Consider the following 17,616-nt stretch of genomic DNA (forward strand, 5'->3'; position numbering starts at 1 on the left):
CTTCCCATCAATCACTAGGTCGCCGATTAGGTCGTCCCCCATAGCCAGTACCACCAAATTTGCTACAGCAGCTGGAATTACTGCACAATACGCCACCAACCCGTGCAAACACCAACCCAATTAAAGCGGTGCAAAAGCATTTAACTCGCTTTAAAGTGTCGTGCACACATGCCCCTTGTTTAGTCTACACGTGGCCCATGGTGCTTCAGCAAAGAATGTTTTGTTGCTAGATGGTCACCAAAGCAAAAAATGATGCTGAAAAAGCAGTCCTCCAGAGGGAATTCCAGAAGATCCTCTACCTGCAAGGGCTAAACAGCAGATGCATCCACAGAGGACACTGACCGGCTGGCACCCCTGAAGGGAAAGGTTGTAACTACAGAGGAATTGCTTGCTCTGCCTCCCCACAGGAGAAAAATGAAATAATAAACATTTTTTCCAGAGCTTCCTTTTAATTAAACAATCTAGAAGAAAACAGTTAAATTTAACCAGTTAACCGCTAAAGTGCCACCCTGCCCTGCCTCCTAGTTAAATTTAATGGAAATTATCACCTCTAAATGATGTAATAGGGATTACATCCCAGATTGATTGAAAATGCTGCTGCCTCTCATGTGTAAGGGACACCTGGTTTGACAGGGATCAGTCACATTAACCAATTTAGAAAGATAAAAGATAATATCATATCCTATTTGAAATGCAGGAGGAAGTTTAGGTAGACAGAATATAACTGTATGTGTTTGAATGCAACTCAAATGCCATGATTATCATGATTACTCTTGCAAGAAATGCTGTGGGATTTTTGATGAACACAGTAGTCAGGATCTCTTTTTTATTTAGCTGCTGTCTAGCTAGCAGCTCAGGCAATGCATTACCAACTGCCATGTGGGCAATCTGCCCTAATGATCATGGCCAGGTCACAAACATGGAGAGCAAGGCCAAGAGTCCCAGTAAATATGTGAGCCAGGACAGCTGGTATGAACTTGGCAGATGCACACAGAAGAACAGGACCTGGGGAACAATGCTGTGCAGGTTCCAAGGCAGGTGCTAGGATATGACAGAATAGGCATAACTACAGATGCTGAAATGCTGAGCAGTCAAGGTTCTTCTGGAAATGCTGACCTCATGTTTGCCACGGTGGATAGAGTTTAGGCTGCTTCCTAAACTAGGAGCAATTTGACCATATCTGCAGTGTCATATGAAGGCTAACTAGTAAGTAGCGGGGGTTGTCACTTAGTTGTTATAACTGGCTCACCTGAAGTGTAGTGCTTACACTGCTTCTGAGTTAGGAGGCAGCCCATGTAGAGCAGGGTGGAATGTTTCAGGGCACTACTGCCTTGAACAGTAAATTTAGCAGCTAGGTGTGGCCTTAGTGTCCCTTATTACCACAGAGCATAGCTGCAGTGGGTTGATAGATTACAGATGTCCTGCTGTTGACATCAGCTAAACATGAACATAATAATTTGTGTCTGTGAGTGTCTGAGGGAATGGAAGGGAATGGAGAGTGGGACTTAGTTCTAGAATCATTTGAGCATTTCTTTACCCCTCACTCTATCTGCTGGGGACATGGGTCTTTGATGTAGTAGCTTTTGAACAGAATTAGTCAAATACAGTTCTCAGGCAACATTTAATGCAAAAGTCTACATGCTGAAGGGCATGGAAATACAAAGACATTTCATTTTCAGAGACTCACCCTTAAGAGTTCTGAGCTCTGCATCCATCCTTTGGATTTTGTTTTTGATGTTCGGGCACAACTATATGGAAGTACACAGAGGACACTGTAATGTAATGGGTAGTGTGTATTTTAACCCTTCTCTCTATCTGAACCAAGCCTGTTCAGGCATTTGTTCTGATCCCACTTTCTAACACTGGCCCCAGAAAGAGTATAGAATAAAGATTTAATAATATCATTGACCAGTCACTACAAAAAGTGATTTTCCTTGCAGCACAAGTAATAGAGAACTTTTTTTCTGGAATGAAAGGGCCTATGTTCTCTCCTTCAGCCTTTTTCTATAAAGTCTAAAAGACAAACATGAAGGTTTCTATGCATATGATCACAGATTTGTTATAAAATCATTTGCTCAATGGGAAGACCCTCCAGGTGAAAAATAACTGAGCATATGAACTTTCATATTATTTCAAGGGGAAAAAAAGAGTAGATGGTGGTGCCAGGGTAATAAGTGCTACTAAGCTGAGAGTCAGACTAAAGTTCTTTTTTCAAGATACGCCTTAGCTAAGTTCTAAGTCAGGGATCAGCAACACTTTCTAATGGGCCAAAGCAACCCAGATCAGATCTGAAGTGAGCCGGCACTTGCAACCTGGCAGCTGCTATTGTCACTTTTCCCTACCACCCAGCTGTGCTGCCAAAGCCCATAAGCTCTACAGCCCACAGAACACAGGTTGCCAATCCCTGATCTAGGCCATGGCCTCAGAGATAAGGTAGTTTCAGGTGTTCTTTAAACCTCGCTCCTGAAACTGTCTTTAAAGACTTACATTTTTATCCAAGTAGGCTTGAATGGGCTTCTTCAGATAACCAGCAAAGAGGTTAAAGACCCAGCTGAAGAAGAGGAAAAGAACAGAAGAGGACCTTACCATTGCTTTAGCTATTTGAATATTTTCTTTAGTTAATATACATATGTATAAGCTAGGTTTATAGAAAATGTAATATCTGGCTTTCAGGCTAGTCAGTAACTTGCATTGGACTAGTAATCCAATGTATAATAGACCTGCATGAAGCCTAAAAACTGCCAAGAGTCCACCTCACAAATGAAGGTCACTACAATGCCATATAGACATGGGATATGTCTACACTGTTACCCCAATGCTCCTAGAGGCCAAACTCTCATGCATATCCTGCCCATCTCCCACTCTGCATACTCCAACCCTGAGATCATGCTTTTAAGCACACCAGAGGCAGAAATCTCAAGAGCAGTGAAACAGGTACTTCCAGTGTGGCTTCGCTACCTCAATCTTGGGTTTGGCATGTGTAGAGAAAGAGCAGGTGGCCTTGAGGAAGGAGCCCTCAGGAAGAGAGGTAGGCAAAGTATAAATGAGGCAGAAGTAAGAAATGGCTATGATGACACAGAGAAAGACTATACAATCAATTCTTTTTGGCTAGATGAGGACTGGCTCATATTTAGGTTGAGAATTAGAGGCTATTTGGAACTCAGTGAATGCTGATATTAAAGTAGCCATATGAAATGCTTATTCTAGCTTTGACAAGCGGGACATGAGCCTCTGAGGTAATGTCTATGCAGACAATTTTTTGTCCCCGGGGTGTTGCTCTTGAGCAGGCTGAGCTACTCTGGACAGAGTAGACTCCTAAATTCAGAGCAATGTAGCTGAGCTATGTGGTCCTTTGGGAGTGCTATTAGCTGAAGGCAGGCTAATTGGCCCTGTGACTTATCAAACTGCCCCAAATTCTGCATGGAGGTGGCTGCACTGCTTCATATTTAGGAAACCACGTACCCAGAGCAATGCAGTGCAGTGATGAGGAGGGTTAGTTTAGTATTTAGATATAGCCTGACTTGTCTACTTTTCACCAGAGTGATAATAAGAAATTTCTCACACCTACCTGGCTCCTCCACTCAACTTGACTTTAACATCATGAATGCTTAACCGGCAGTTGTGAAACAGCATGGATAGGCGGCCTTTGTTATCTCTTGACACTTGGAAGATCACTGTGATAAACACTCCTGAAAGAGACACAGTAGCTCCTCCATGGTTTCTGCTACACAGACAAAACAATAAGCTCAGCTGAAAAATCTACTCTTAGGAAACATTTAAGAAACTAATGATGAGTCAAGTCTAAGAGGCTTTGATCCTTACATTGGGTGGATGAAGAATGAGTCTTTTCCTCTCACCTTCAGCGAGTATAAGTTCTTGAATCATGCCGCAGTTAGCCAGGTTCCAAATCACCATAATTTCATTGTGACTTGAATAACCATTTTCTGATTAATGCCAGTTCAATTCTCCTACAACTCTCAGATCTGTGATAATGCTGCCACAAAAGCTGTAGCACTGCCTCAGAAAAAGCCCTTCTAACTACCCATGGAGAGAAAGCAGTCATCACCTGCCCCACTGGAATCAATATACTCTTTTTCAAAACTGGGTTGGAGTGGAGCATGGAGAAAAGAGACAAGCTGGAGGCAAAGGTGCAGCAGTGTTAACCCCTACAGCACACTCCTCTCCAGGACTTGGAGCTAAGCTCAGGGGAACTGAATATCTGTGATCTTTTGCTGCCAGGGAACAGAGGTGAAACCCTGCTGGCAATAGTTGTGTTCCATTCCCTTCTGCTGCCTAGTCCATCTAGAGGATAATAGCCTAATACTGCTACCAGTTACTCCATTAGCTGAAGTGATAGAGATCTGTGTTGTGGCTATATAGTCTCATATCCTAAGTTACAGTAAATATGGTCCCACATAAGAAACCAGAAAAAACCCTATAACCCATTTTTAATACTTAAAGCATTCCATAAAAACATATTACAATGTTAAGTGCAGAATTAATATTGAAAAATAGTATGCAATTGAGCCATTAAAGACAATATCATAAAAGGAGCCCAAAGTAAGATTTCAGAAGCAACTTGAATTCTGGTATTTCTTACCTTTTGAATACATAACTTTGTAACCTTAATATTCTGTTAATACAGTTTTCTGGGAAGATAGATTAGAACCATAGATGCTAGGGTTGGAAGAGACCTCAACAGATCATTGAGTCCGACCCCCTGCCTAGGCAGGAAAGAGTTCTGGGGTCAAATGACCCCAGCCAGATGCCTATCCAGCCTTCTTTTAAAGACCCCCAAGGTAGGGGAGAGCACCACCTTCCTTGGAAGCCGATTCCAAATTTTGGCCATCCTTTTCATGAAGAAGTTTTTCCTGATATCTAGCCTAAATCTGCTGTCAGTTTGTGACCACTGTTCCTTGTTACCCCAAGATGTGCCCTGGTGAAGAGAGCATCTCTGATCCTTTGCTGCATCCCCTTAATGAATTTGTAGATGGCTACAAGATCACCTCTTAGTCTTCTCTTGCAGAGGTTGAAGAGGTCCAGGTCCCTCAGTCTCTCCTCGTAGGGCTTGTCCTGTAAGCCCCTAAACATATGAGGACCTCATGAGTCCTCTGGACCCTCTCGAGTCAATCAACATCCTTCTTGAAGTACGGCACCCAAAACTAGACACAGTACTTCAACTGCAGTCTGACCAGTGTTGCATAGAGGGGAAGTATCACCTCCTTGGATCTATTTGTCATGCATCTGCTGATGCATGATAAAGTGTGATTAGCTTTGCTGATGATTTTGTCACACTGATGACTCATGTTCATCTTGGAGTCCACTACGACTCTGAGATCCCTTTCTGCTTCTGTGCTGCTGAGAGAGTCACTTCCCAACCAGTAGCTGTGCTGGATATTTTTGCGCCCTAGGTGCAGCACTCCACACTCATCTTAAGAACACCCAAAGTTAACTATAAGTAAATTAGTTATGGAGTCAACCTTTCCAGTTACACAGTAAATGCAATATAACGCACATGTAATCATCAACCCCTTTTTGTAGAGTGTGATCCACTGTATTAAACAGCTTCCTAAATATTCACTTAATTAACAGTCTGGAAAATACCAGCCAAATAACAGAATTTTGATCTGATACTTTCCAGAGGTGTCTTTAGTAGTAGCATCTTAATTAATACTATACTGTTAACCTGAAATAAATGTCTCACACTCAAGAGAGCTATATCAACAGGTTCCTATTATTTGGTAAAAGATATTTGACCCCTTAGAAATTAGATTAGTAACTACATTTTATATTTTTTAATTTTAATTCACTTTCCAGAAGAGTATACTGGGGCTCACCTAGTACAATACTTACACTAGCCAGGTTTTTATACTCCAGTTTGCATGGAAGGTTGCAGAAGCATGTTCAATTGCCAGCTTTATCCCAGTTCCAGGTATGAGAGATACAGAGGCATCTGGGAATTCAACAGTGTTAATTCTGAGCCTATAAATGAAAGGGGGATATTAGTTTGCACTCAAATGAAAGATGAGATGCTGAAGTCTTCTGGTACAATTAAATAGTACAAAATGGTTTTGAGTTACAAGACAAAATGTTGTAGCATTTCATGGTAAAACTATCCAATTGCATGGGGAAAGGTACCCTTGACCTGAAGGTAAACGGTACTCCTTGAGAGAAAAGATCCTTTAGACTCAATGTTATACTCAACCTCTAAGTAAAATAAATTTGAGCGGTGAGGTAGAACATTCTGCATTAGGAATAGAGGTCTCTAGAATGTTTTGTATTCTTGGGGTGTGTATCTTTTCTGTGAAGACAGACAAGCCTCATTCCTTTAAGTGAATTTTCCCAGTCTATAGAAAGAAGCCCATCATTACAGGTAAATCTCACTCACTTGAGGGATGGGGCAGTCTTTGCTTATTGTCCATAAAATGTGGAACTGAGGTGTTTATGGTTCAGCCTGCCAGTGATACTGGGAAATAGTGGAAAAAGGCACCAGCCATTTCCTTTAAGTTTTTTGCTCTGGAGAACTGTATAATGGAAAGTCAGGAACTATTGTAGGTGAGGAAGTAATCCCATATGACTGGCCAAGGGACTGACTTATTAAAGTGAAACAGTCTTGACAGATAGCAAATTTATGCTTTTCTGTCGGATTAGAACAGTGATCTCAACCAGGGTGTCATGGCAATATTAGCATCAGTAGAGGTGCAAACATCTACACATGGTTAATAACATAAACCCAAAGATTTTAAATAGGAATTAATTGTGTCAAAGCATTCTCACCCATTGTGATCTTTTTGAGTCCTTTGCAACAGAATTGCTCAATTATTTTTCTGGTTTTATTTGTTGATACAGGGTGCTGCTACATTCAGATAAGTTATATAAGGGTGCCTTCAGTCTAAGATGGTTGAGAACCACCGGATTAGAGCCTAGCTAGAAGTTTTTAGTCTGACGAGGGTAAGGAATGCTACAGAAATGTATATTCTTTTAGCAGCTTGCTGCATTTGGGGGAATGATAGGAACTTAAGGAGCCTGAGTCTATACTGCATAGTCCCTCCTACAGTGATTTATACCTGTGCAAAATGGATGTAAAGCCTTGTCACGTCATAATGATATTTTGCCCTCCCTATATTTATTCAAAAAACTGTTGCAAAAATAATTTTCCCACCTCATTACTCTAACTACATCTTCCCCTCTCTTCTAACCTACTACTTCCCCCCTCTGTGTTTTCTATTAAGGCCCTTTGTTGACCTTTATTGCTCATAATATCAATTTTTCCCTTAAACACAGACATGCTTACTTTTTTGTTGCCCTTTGGGTAGGGGAAGATCTTCTAAAGGTCTGAGTAGTTGCTATGTCTTCCTTCAAACTCTATGTTTGAAGTCTTCCTTCAAACTCTTTCCTTAAATTCATCTCTGGCAGGTTATGTACAAAATACTTGACAATGACTGGGCAATGGGAGCAGAGTTATATCATCTATGAGTGCTTTTGAAAATCCAATTGTCTAATAAAGTAACAGCAAGTAAGGGCTTTATGAATCCATTGAGAACTCCCTTATCACTAACAGTATTTTATACCATTGTTTTAGAATATTTTTGATTGTTTACTTACCCTGAAACAGTGTAGTCAAATTTAACAAATCCAAAGTTCTCACGGTCACTCCAGCTTTGGAAGGTTCCATTTTTTATTTCTTGTTTTAGGTTCTCCAGCCCAACTTTCCAGCCTGTGAAGGGACAAAGAACCATTCAATTGCTTTCTCTATGGCTGGAAAGCTTATACAATGTAGATCAAATGCAGGTGCCCCCATCTCCAAACATGCCATCAAGATAGACAGATTATCTCTCACTGTCATTTCCATAATTTTTATCTTGCACCTTTATATTGCAAGCACATATCTAAGACCAAGGATTTGCGTCTTGTATTCTAGAACTGACTCCAGCTAATTCACAATGTACCACCCTTTTGGCACTGCAGCTTCTTTTGGAGGAACTGTCATAGGAAAATCTTTCACACCAAATTTGCCGGAACTGATTTGTCTTCTATACTAGAAGTTATGTCTGGTTTTATTCCAGCTTGTCTAACTGCTCCTTTTTTTATTTCTAGGAGCAAACTTAGATTTGACCATGGCTTATATGGTATAAAATGCTGCAATTCTCTGTCCCTTCCCCTTACCCCTCTAACACACCTATGGCATCCCCACTCTGGCACGTTCCAATGTTATGATAGTTTCAGTCTTGTGCATCACATGCATTGAGTGGTCGCTAAACACCACATCTTCAAGTCCCCAGTTTGTTTGTCTTCTTTTTCTGTGCTTGTCTTGGCTCTTAGATCCTGGAGACAGCTCAGCTTCCTTTTTCCCCCACTCATATTTCTGGGACTACTTCCATTTTAACTTTGCTTTCAAGGCTGCTGAAGGGGATTTCCCCCAAATTTCCTCTTGATCCACATAAACATGAACAAATATTCAGGATTAATTACTGCCCAACATGAGCACCATTTTTTTAAATTTACATTTTTTGTGGTGAGAAGGCCGTCAGAATTCAGGATTTCCTCATGATAAAGGCACGCCAGTGGTTGTTCCTGTGAGCATGAGGGTGCCTTGCTGGGGTCTTCTGGCAGCTAGAGCCATGCTGGATTTAGGCATAAGCTAAATAATCTTCATTTTAGGGCCTCATATTATAAGGGACCTCTAAACCAACCCCCAGGCCACAGACGGTTGGCTGCTGCACTGGAAGTGACTACGGATCGGCAAACGGTGCCCCGCAGAACCAGGCAGAGAGGCTGCGACTCCTCCCGCAGGGCTTGTGGCAGTCATAGTTGAGGTTTAGGCCCACCTCACTGCCTGGGGATGGAAGCATCTTTACTTTAGTTTCAGCCAGAAATTCTGGCCACAGGGCTCCGCACAATGGTCCGTAGTTTGCCAGGTCACAGCCACTTCTGGTCTGCAGTTTGCCAGGCCAAAACATAGAAAGGTTGGGAAGCCCTAGGTTAGGGCGCCAGGATGTCATAATCCAGCCCCGAGCTAGACTAGAGGGATGGCAGTATTAAATACCCTAACCTTCAAAATTCTGCTGTGGTGAAGATGACATAGAAGGCTGCACCCTCCTCAGCTATCAGATACTATCAGGATTGGTGGGGCATTACTAATGTCTGTGTTGGTGCCTGTCCAATTTTCTACCCATTAATCCTGACAGCACCTGACAGTTCTTGAAAGCTCTAGAACAGCTCTTCCTGACTCATACCGGCAAATACTGGGCTTAATCCTGATATCCACCTACTATAGCAGGTGTAGGGGAGCTCTAAGGCACTGTCTCTCTTATGGAATGATTATTTCTGATTTGGGAGGGAAAGATTACTTTTGGTTTGGGTGACTGAAGGCCTTTAGTTCCCCAAAGAAGCCTTTGCAACTAATGCTCAGCCTGGGAAGTAAGTGGACCTGACCTTCACCTTTAGCAAAATACTTTGTTATAGTAACACTGTAATCTTAGACTCATAAAGCTGAGCTTTTACTTTTCTTGTTCATTGTCTACCTGTCATCATGCACAGAACATTGCTGATGATTTATCCTTACTTTGACCCAGCTTCTGTTGAATCAAGGGATTATTAATGCATTAAACACACCAAATTGTGCTAGGTGCTGTCCAGAGACATATTATTATTTCTTTACTGGCCCAAATGCTTTAAGATCTAAGGCTTAGATAAAAAACAGAATTATCAAGAAAGGGAAAGGGAGAGAAAGGAGAAAGATACAAGGTGAGAGGGTTTGATATCTCATGCACTGGATGTTGCTGTTTTTTCATTATTAAACAAAATTATACTTAATGGGTATCAGGTTTGGGAGAGGAAGAATTAGTGAGACAAAGGGAAACGGGAAGAGGAAAGGGATTTGTTAGAGAAGTAATAAGAAAGGCTATTGAAAATGAGGAGAGAAAAGATGTAGGAGACAGATGAAAATGGTGGTGCCTTAAGAGCTTGAATGGTGAAAGGATGGACACATAGAGAGATAAAAAGGGGATGTTCCTTATTGGCAGATGTGAGAGATCAGGCTACTGTGGCTGGGAATTTGGTGGGAGAAGCTGAGAGTAGATTAAGCTATACTTGTTAGTATGGAAGGGAGAGGACTCAGAATCTAAACAGGGTGTTGTTCTATGGCCGTGTTGGCTTCTGGGAGGGTTGAAGATACTAGGAGCTCCTGCTGGATCAGATCAGTCTAGTGGAAGAGGATCTACAGGATACAGAAAAAGCTATTTGAGCAGCAGGTTGGGACACAATGGAAACTGTGGTAGGGGGTTGGAGGAACAATTTCACTTGGTTTCTGCTTGCTCTCTGATATGGTTTTTGCTTGCTCTCTGATGCTAGGATGCTGATTCCTAAATGATGTCTCGAGGTGGTTCTGAAGCCCAGATCCTTGGCTGGCTCTTAGCTCTGGCAGATGATAGAGTGGTGAAGCAGGAATAACTGAGTCTAGGGGATGAGAACTACTGAAACTGATGCCCTGAGGCAGCCACTGCCTGAGTCTGGCTGGGAGCAGTAGGCAAGTCACATATGTAACCCCCTCTTCTCTCACTGATTCAGGTGTAGGTGATCTGCAGACACTGATCATATTTCATTTTGACTAATGAAGCATCTCTATTTATGGGCTGCTACCTAACTTCAAAGGTCCAACACATTGACCAGATTACTCCCTTGCTATATGAACCAGGACCATGTTACTTCAATCATACTGCCCATAGAACCCATAGTATGGCATGAATTTTCCTGGCTTCCTATTGATACCATTCCTGGACACAAAACTGTTCTGATATCCAGCCTCACAACATTCTCCCTTCCTGGCTCCGTATCCAGATACTCTTCTACCCACTCACTCTGCTTCAGTAGCAATTCTTTCTTCTTTGCTATGTGACTCCTTAGATTTTCAAGTTTTTCTGCTATTGGAGCAGCTCTTGTCTACCTCCAAGCCATTTCCTCTCTTAAAAATCCATCTTTTAAATCTTCCTTTCTCTCTTTAGCTTGCTAGTAACACTCAGTCTTTCAGGACTTTGTTCTTACATTGTGCAAATATTAAGGATTCAATGTACTCTAAAAATAAAACGTGTTGCAGAAGAACTATTGGAAATCTCAGGCTTACCATAGTCCAGCCCTTTCTGCGTGATTCTTACTTTGAGCCCAGGGTTAGCATCCATCTGCCAGGCAAAACAACTGAGCAAGAGGATAAAATACCCAGTCTTCAGCATCTTCTCCATTTCCTTTCCACAGGGACCTGTTAATAATATTTAAGATTAACCTACAAGCACAAGGTCACACAAAAAACATCATAGCTTCCTAATGCCCTGAGCAGTGGTAACTCTACATCTGTTCCCATTTGCTGCAATGGCAGTCAGATATGGGTGGGCAATTGGGAAGTAGGGACTCAACTGGTGATTTTTCAGCATTGGGAAGAGTTTTGCTGCCATTGCCCTGTCCAGCCACTGGTGGGAGCATACACAGACCATCATCCATGGGACAAGGAGTTCACTAGGACTCACAGGAAGCATGGACAGAAACAAGGATGTGAGGGATGTGCTGTTATAGCAGAATGGTCTTTTTTACCCCAGTCTTTTCAGGACTGAGGTTTCCCCAGTTAGCTCTCTCTCATCAGACACTGGGTTAAATTATATTAGCTCAGCCAGGTGAGACACAGATGGGTGCTTGTACATGTGAGGGGGGTTTAGTCCTTAGGATTTTATTTTATGCCCCCTACATTGAAACTAAACCATTTCAATTTTGTCACGTTATGGTGAGGGCCCTATCCTTTTTTTTTTTGTTGGAGCCAGTCCATAAGGGGGCAAGTTGCCAGCGGGCTGAGCAGCGCCTGAGCTGCAGGTGGTCCCTGTCCTCTGCAGTGACAGTGCCCCTGGGAGGCACCTGGGTGGGCTGCTAGTGGGCCAGGTGCTGCCCCAGCTTGGAGGCCTGATCCAACTCTTTCCCGACCCTGAGCTGGGGCAGCACCCAGCCCACTAACAGCCTGCCCAGGTGGCTCTGGGGGCACCCCTACTGTGGAGGCAAGGGCTGGAGCTCCCTGCAGCTCAGGAGCTGCTCAGCCTGCTGGAAGCTTACTCCCCAGCTGCAGAAAAGGCAGGCAGGCTCTGCTGAAAAAAAAGGCCCCTCATAGCTGCTGCCTTCAGCAGGTGCCTGCAGGATATCCAGTTTGCCTGGAACAGGCTGGTTTGCCTTGGGGACAGTGCAGGGAGGTGGCAGGAGGGCAGCTGGGCTTGCTGGTGGCAGGAGAAGGTGGCAGGGACAGCGCATGGGGTGCTTGAAGCCTGGGTGGCCTGCTAGATGGCCAGGTCATGCCCTGTCTTGCAGATGCCCTACCCAACAATTTCCTGAGCCTGTCCAGGCTTCCAGCACCCCATGTGCTGTCCCTGCAGCCTTCTTTGGCTGCCAGCACACCCAGCTTGCCCGTGGGGCAGCACGGAGAGGCAGCAGAAGGGCAGTTGGATGTACTGGTGGGAGGAGAAGGTGGCAGGGATGGTGCACGGGGCACTGGAAGCCCAGGCAGGCTTGGGGAAGCATTGGATTGGATGCCTCTGAACAGGGGCAGCACCCAGTCAGCTAGCAGCCTGCCCAGGCTTCCAGTGCCCTTTGCACTGTTTTCGCCACCTTCTCCAGCCATCAACAAATCCAGCCACCCTTCTGCAGCCTTCTCACACTGCTCCAGGGGCAAGCCAGCCCGTTCCTAGGAGGCCCCCAGTGTTGTGTCAGCCCCAGGAGCCTATTGAAGGAAGAAGTGGCAAGGGGCCTGATCCTTTTTTTCTGAGAAGCCTGCCTGCCTCTCCTGTGGCTGGGAACAAGCTGACAGCTGCATCACTGCAATGTGCAACATTGCAAACTGAACTACATCAGAGTGTAGTTTAGTTTGAAGTGATGCAAATTCATTTAAAATCCTCAAAGCTCTTGCACGTGAAGTGGTACTTGCATCACATGTACATGGTAATGGTGTCATGTGTACAGGTGCCCTCTGAGATAAAGACATGGGTATCATCAGCTGATTGATAGGTATTTTAATGTAAAATGACTATACAACACACAAGTGACATGTTGATGTCAGTAAAGTGACTCACAAAATTGCTATGCTATTTATCTCCAGTAACTTGAAAATGAATCAAACAACTCCTTCTTTTAAATGACCATTCCTTTAACAATTTTGCCTTCTCAGACAATATTGTCTGACACAATATTCAAATACCTTCAGTATAAGGGAAAGGGAAACACTTCTTTGTTGCTATCTATGCACATTGATAAATCGAAGCCCAATGAGTTACTGAATTTACTGGTTTTCCTATTAGATGTTTAATGGCTCCTTTTTGAGCAGATTCTGTAAACATTTAGATAAAACTTGCAGTAAAAATTACAACTTAAACCAGCCTATGCTCTAACACGCAGAAACCAAAGCATCCTAAAGATTTTTTGATAAAAGAAAAAAACCCCAAACCCTTACATGTTGTCATGCATAGGCCATAAAACCAAATTATATCTCAGAATGAGCAATTCTAGCATTCTGTAAAGTCACTACCGCAGAAAAATTTTATCAACTTTTATCAAATTGCTGCCAAAGCTCATTTGCAGCCCATTGTATGATTATGTGGCACCCAAGTGAAGAATTGTTTCCATTTCTGAAACACTGTCACCATTTCAGGAAAGAAATCTCAGTTGTTTTCAGAGAAAAGACAACAGACTCTAACGCATACCTACACAAAGCATTTACCTGGCAGAGCACTTCAGCTTCACGCTACCTCAGTGTCTGCCTTCAGCATCCAATTGAGTTGGTGGGGTGATATTTTTTTCCAGTTCTTCTCTTGTTCCAATCTTTCTACCTGGTCTGTGTCACATTAGGGAGTGTGTAGGTTCTTTGCAGCTTAGTCAACAAGAGAAACAGTGGAGCCAAATCAGAGAGATTTGAAGATTTAACCCTTTGAAGATTTAACCCTGACTGGGCCAAATTTGGGAATATCCTTCACAGGGATTTTCAATGCCTGGAGGTGAGTTATAGAAAAAAGTGATATGCAGTGCAATGCTGTAAAACAGGTAGTATAGTTATGGTGTATAAAACAAAACAATGAAACAGCTCTTGATGACTAGTCTGGCTAATAGATGGGCACAAAAACAAAACAAAATCTTTTAGAAGGTTTTAGAACCACAGGTCGAGGCACACAATTAGCCTATATAACTGCCTTACTGACATACTCATAGCCTTATCTCTCTGCCTTCACTCCTATCTTTTCCTCACTCGCAAGTTATTTGTCTTAAATTAGATTTTAATCTTTTTTGTGTTGAAACCATACTTTCCTGCCTTTATTCTGTGTCTAGCACAATGGAGTCCTGAACTGCACTGTATCTCTAAGCAGTAGAAATAACAATAAAATATTATAAGTAACTGCTTGCTCTGCATAGGGTCCAAGGAGCTAATGCTTGTATGATGTGCCCTCCATGCCTATGTAGTCTGTGCACTCTCTACCCCTTGCCCTGTAGAGATCTTGACATGATGGGGAAGATGCCGGTGAACTCCTATAAGGGTATGTATGGTATGAGAGTCATGGTTGTATCTTTGTGTTCTTTGTAAAAAGGGAAATTTCCCATTGTGCATAGATCTACCAATGACAACCTGGAGGAATGTGATTCTTGCTGGTTTTATATAATGGCATCAAATCACAGAATGGTAAGGTAAAATACCTTTAAAAAATCATTTGATGAGACCTCTCTTGAATACTAGTCAGACATTTTGTTCTGGGCATCTCAATATAAAAAGAAATGGACAGAAAAAAATCAGTAAATATTCATTCATAACTGTGTGTGTCTGGTTTATGAGGAGAGAGTAAATGAGTTAGTGCCAAATCATAGCCATTATATATTTGCAGTGCGGAGACCAGATAGAGGGTTGTAATTTGGCTGGATCTTGAGGGGGGAATACCCTTACATCGGCCCATTCTTCACTATCTCCAGGAGTTGAAGCTATGAATGCATCTCCTTGGTCACAGCAGGATGAGACAGGATGCATCTACACAAGATGCTTTACTGACTATTAGATTAATCTAAAGTGCAGTAAATCACTGTCTACACATGCATAGCAATTACCGCACATTATATTAATCTAGTGCACTGTTTTCTAGTACTTGTTAATACAGGAACTAGAAAACGATGTATTAACTAATGCACCATGCTACACGTGTAGACACTGACTGGGAGCAAATTGCTCCCAGTTAGCCTAACAAGGGGGGGTGGGGCACAAGGGACTGACAGAGCTGTCCTGGCCTTGCAGGAACTGTCTCCTAGTCATGTAGAGATTGGGACCCATCCCATCTCCATGGGGCAGGGAGAGCTGCTGGGCAGCTGCCTCGCAGCCATGTGGAAATCAGGGTGGGTCCCAATCTCTACTGGGGGTGGAGGGCGTGCTTTAATTAGTCTGAACTTTCTATGCAGAAAATTCAGATGCATTAATTGCATCAGTAGATATGCCCACAGAGTTTATATACAGTGCCTCTAAGTGGTGGGAGGAGAGAGTGGCTTCTTCCCACTCTATATGACAGTCAGGGAACTGAGACTTAAAGAGTTCACCCCAAAGAACATAGCCTTGTCTAACAGCTCTGACATGGAGCTGCCTGATAGAGAAGTCAACGCTTCCCCAACTCAGGGTAAATGGGCTTGAAGCTGGGAGAACCCATCCTCCTAAATGCATTCCTAATGCCCACACTCACTGAAGGTTGCCCTTTCTTTACCCTACTTTTAGAGCTTGTTTACATGCAAGTATTATACCTGAGTAACTTAAAGCAACTTGCTTCCATACTTAATCTGTTTTAAAACCTAATTATTGGGTCACGGTAAGTAATCTGTCATGGGCTAGGAGTAACTCCACTTTGTGCTGAGTTTGTCTGCTTTACAATTCACGGAGACGTATTCATAATTACTTCAGACCTGGTAATACTCCAAATACTGTCTACATTGCATTGCTTCGTGAATGGAACAGTCTGCCTGTGTACCTGTGTGTCCTGCATTGCACTTTAAGTGTTGGTAGGCAGCCAGAAATTAATTTTTTAGGCACCAGGTAGTAGTGAGTTCATTCCCTCAGAGACACACGACCATTATCACAACCATAACTTCCCATGTGTGGTGACACTAGAGGAGAAGGAGGAAGATAAGTACTGTGCTGCTGCCCACAGGAGGAGGCGCAAAGTGGTGGTGGTGGGAGACTCCATCCTGCAGGGCACTGAGGGTCCCATCTGCTGTCTGGATCCCCTAGCCTGTGAGGTCTGCTGCCTCCCTGGGCCCTGCATCTGAGATGTTGCTGAGGATCCCCAGGCCTGTATGGCCCTCTGACTACTACCCCATGCTCCTCATCCATGTGGGAACATATGACATGGCCAGGAGTAATCTGGACTGGGTCATGAGCGACTACAGGGCTCTGGGGGCTGGGCTCAAGGGGTCAGAGGATCAGGTAGTCTTTTCCTTTGTGCTCCCCATTGCAGGCCATGGTACTGGGAGGGAAGAATGCATTGAGGAAGTGAACCTTTGTCTCCAACAATGGTGCCTCCAAGAGGGCTTTGGTTTCCTTGACCATAGTGCGTACTTCAGGGAGAGGGGACTCCTGGGAAGAGATGGCATCCACCTCACGTGGAGAGGTTAAATCCCTGTTCTCGGTCTGGATGGCCGATACTCTTGATAGGACTTTAAATTAAGATTGCTGGGGGGACAAGGAAACACTGACTGGAGAATGCTCGGTGACTGACGTACAAGGAAGCTCCATAGATATGGACACCAGGAGGGCCACTCCTGTGGGAGCTGAGGGAACAGTTCTCCTTCAGCATGACAGGAAATCGAAGGCCTGAGTAGAAAGACTCAGGTGCCTGTACACTAATGCCACGAGCATGGGGAACATGCAGGAGGAACTAGCCCTCCTGCTGTCCAGTGGCCATTATGATCTAGTAGGGATTAGAGACCTGGTGGGACTCCACACAGTTGGAGCATAGCCATAAAGGGCTACACCCTGCATAGAAGGAACCGAGTAGGGAAAAAAGGTGGAGGTGTAGCTTTCTATGTGTAGGAGCAGTACATTTCCTTGGAGGCTGACATCAGGTCAAGGACCCTCTGGGTCAAGCTGTGGGGAGTGTGTGTGTACGGGGAAGGGGGAAAGTGAAGCATGTCAGGGGTCCCTCTGTGCTTTTACAAACAGGTTAAGGGGTTTGCAGGGGCTGGTGTAGACAGGGAGCATCCTGCCTCAGACAGAGACTGCACTACATGTCCTCTGTAGCGTCCCATTTCGTCTTTTGCGCGGCCGCCTCCAACGGTTTTAACGGCCACGCCTAGCTCCTCTTTGGGGGTGGGGCCAGACCTCGCTGCCTCCTCCCCCAATCACCCAGAGCGGGCGCGGATCCTGCGTCACGCCTCTTCCCCACACCCACCACTCCACTTGGATTGGAGCCTACGACGCATGCGCGGGAGCTAGCCGAGCACCCGATCATCGATGTGCGCCTGCGCAGTCCAGCCCTACCCACCACCTGCATTCGTGCGCGCTCGCAGGACGGGCCCTGTGAAGATCGCCGAATCATCGATCCCCAACGTCACCTGTAGGGCAGGGAGCAGGGGGCG

The 17,616-nt window shown here is 44.0% G+C and overlaps 1 protein-coding gene across 1 annotated transcript in view; it reads right to left on the minus strand.

The window, feature by feature from the left end:
• The window catches only part of LOC109316600 (BPI fold-containing family C protein-like), a 34,286-nt gene extending 16,728 nt beyond the window's left edge, over nt 1–17,558 (minus strand). The window contains exons 1-7 of the mRNA XM_019544807.1: nt 17,482–17,558; nt 11,123–11,254; nt 7,606–7,717; nt 5,854–5,982; nt 3,569–3,724; nt 2,488–2,551; nt 1,688–1,748 (exon numbers count right to left, since the gene is read on the minus strand). Of these exons, the coding sequence (XP_019400352.1) occupies nt 1,688–1,748; nt 2,488–2,551; nt 3,569–3,724; nt 5,854–5,982; nt 7,606–7,717; nt 11,123–11,237 (637 nt within the window). The 5' untranslated portion in view covers nt 11,238–11,254; nt 17,482–17,558. The remainder of the gene's footprint in view (nt 1–1,687; nt 1,749–2,487; nt 2,552–3,568; nt 3,725–5,853; nt 5,983–7,605; nt 7,718–11,122; nt 11,255–17,481) is intronic.
• Nucleotides 17,559–17,616: the final 58 nt, after the last annotated feature.

This window comes from Crocodylus porosus, unplaced genomic scaffold (genome assembly GCF_001723895.1).
Source record: "Crocodylus porosus isolate Cpor-Errol unplaced genomic scaffold, CroPor_comp1, whole genome shotgun sequence".
In the NCBI taxonomy this organism is placed as follows: Eukaryota; Metazoa; Chordata; order Crocodylia; family Crocodylidae; genus Crocodylus; species Crocodylus porosus.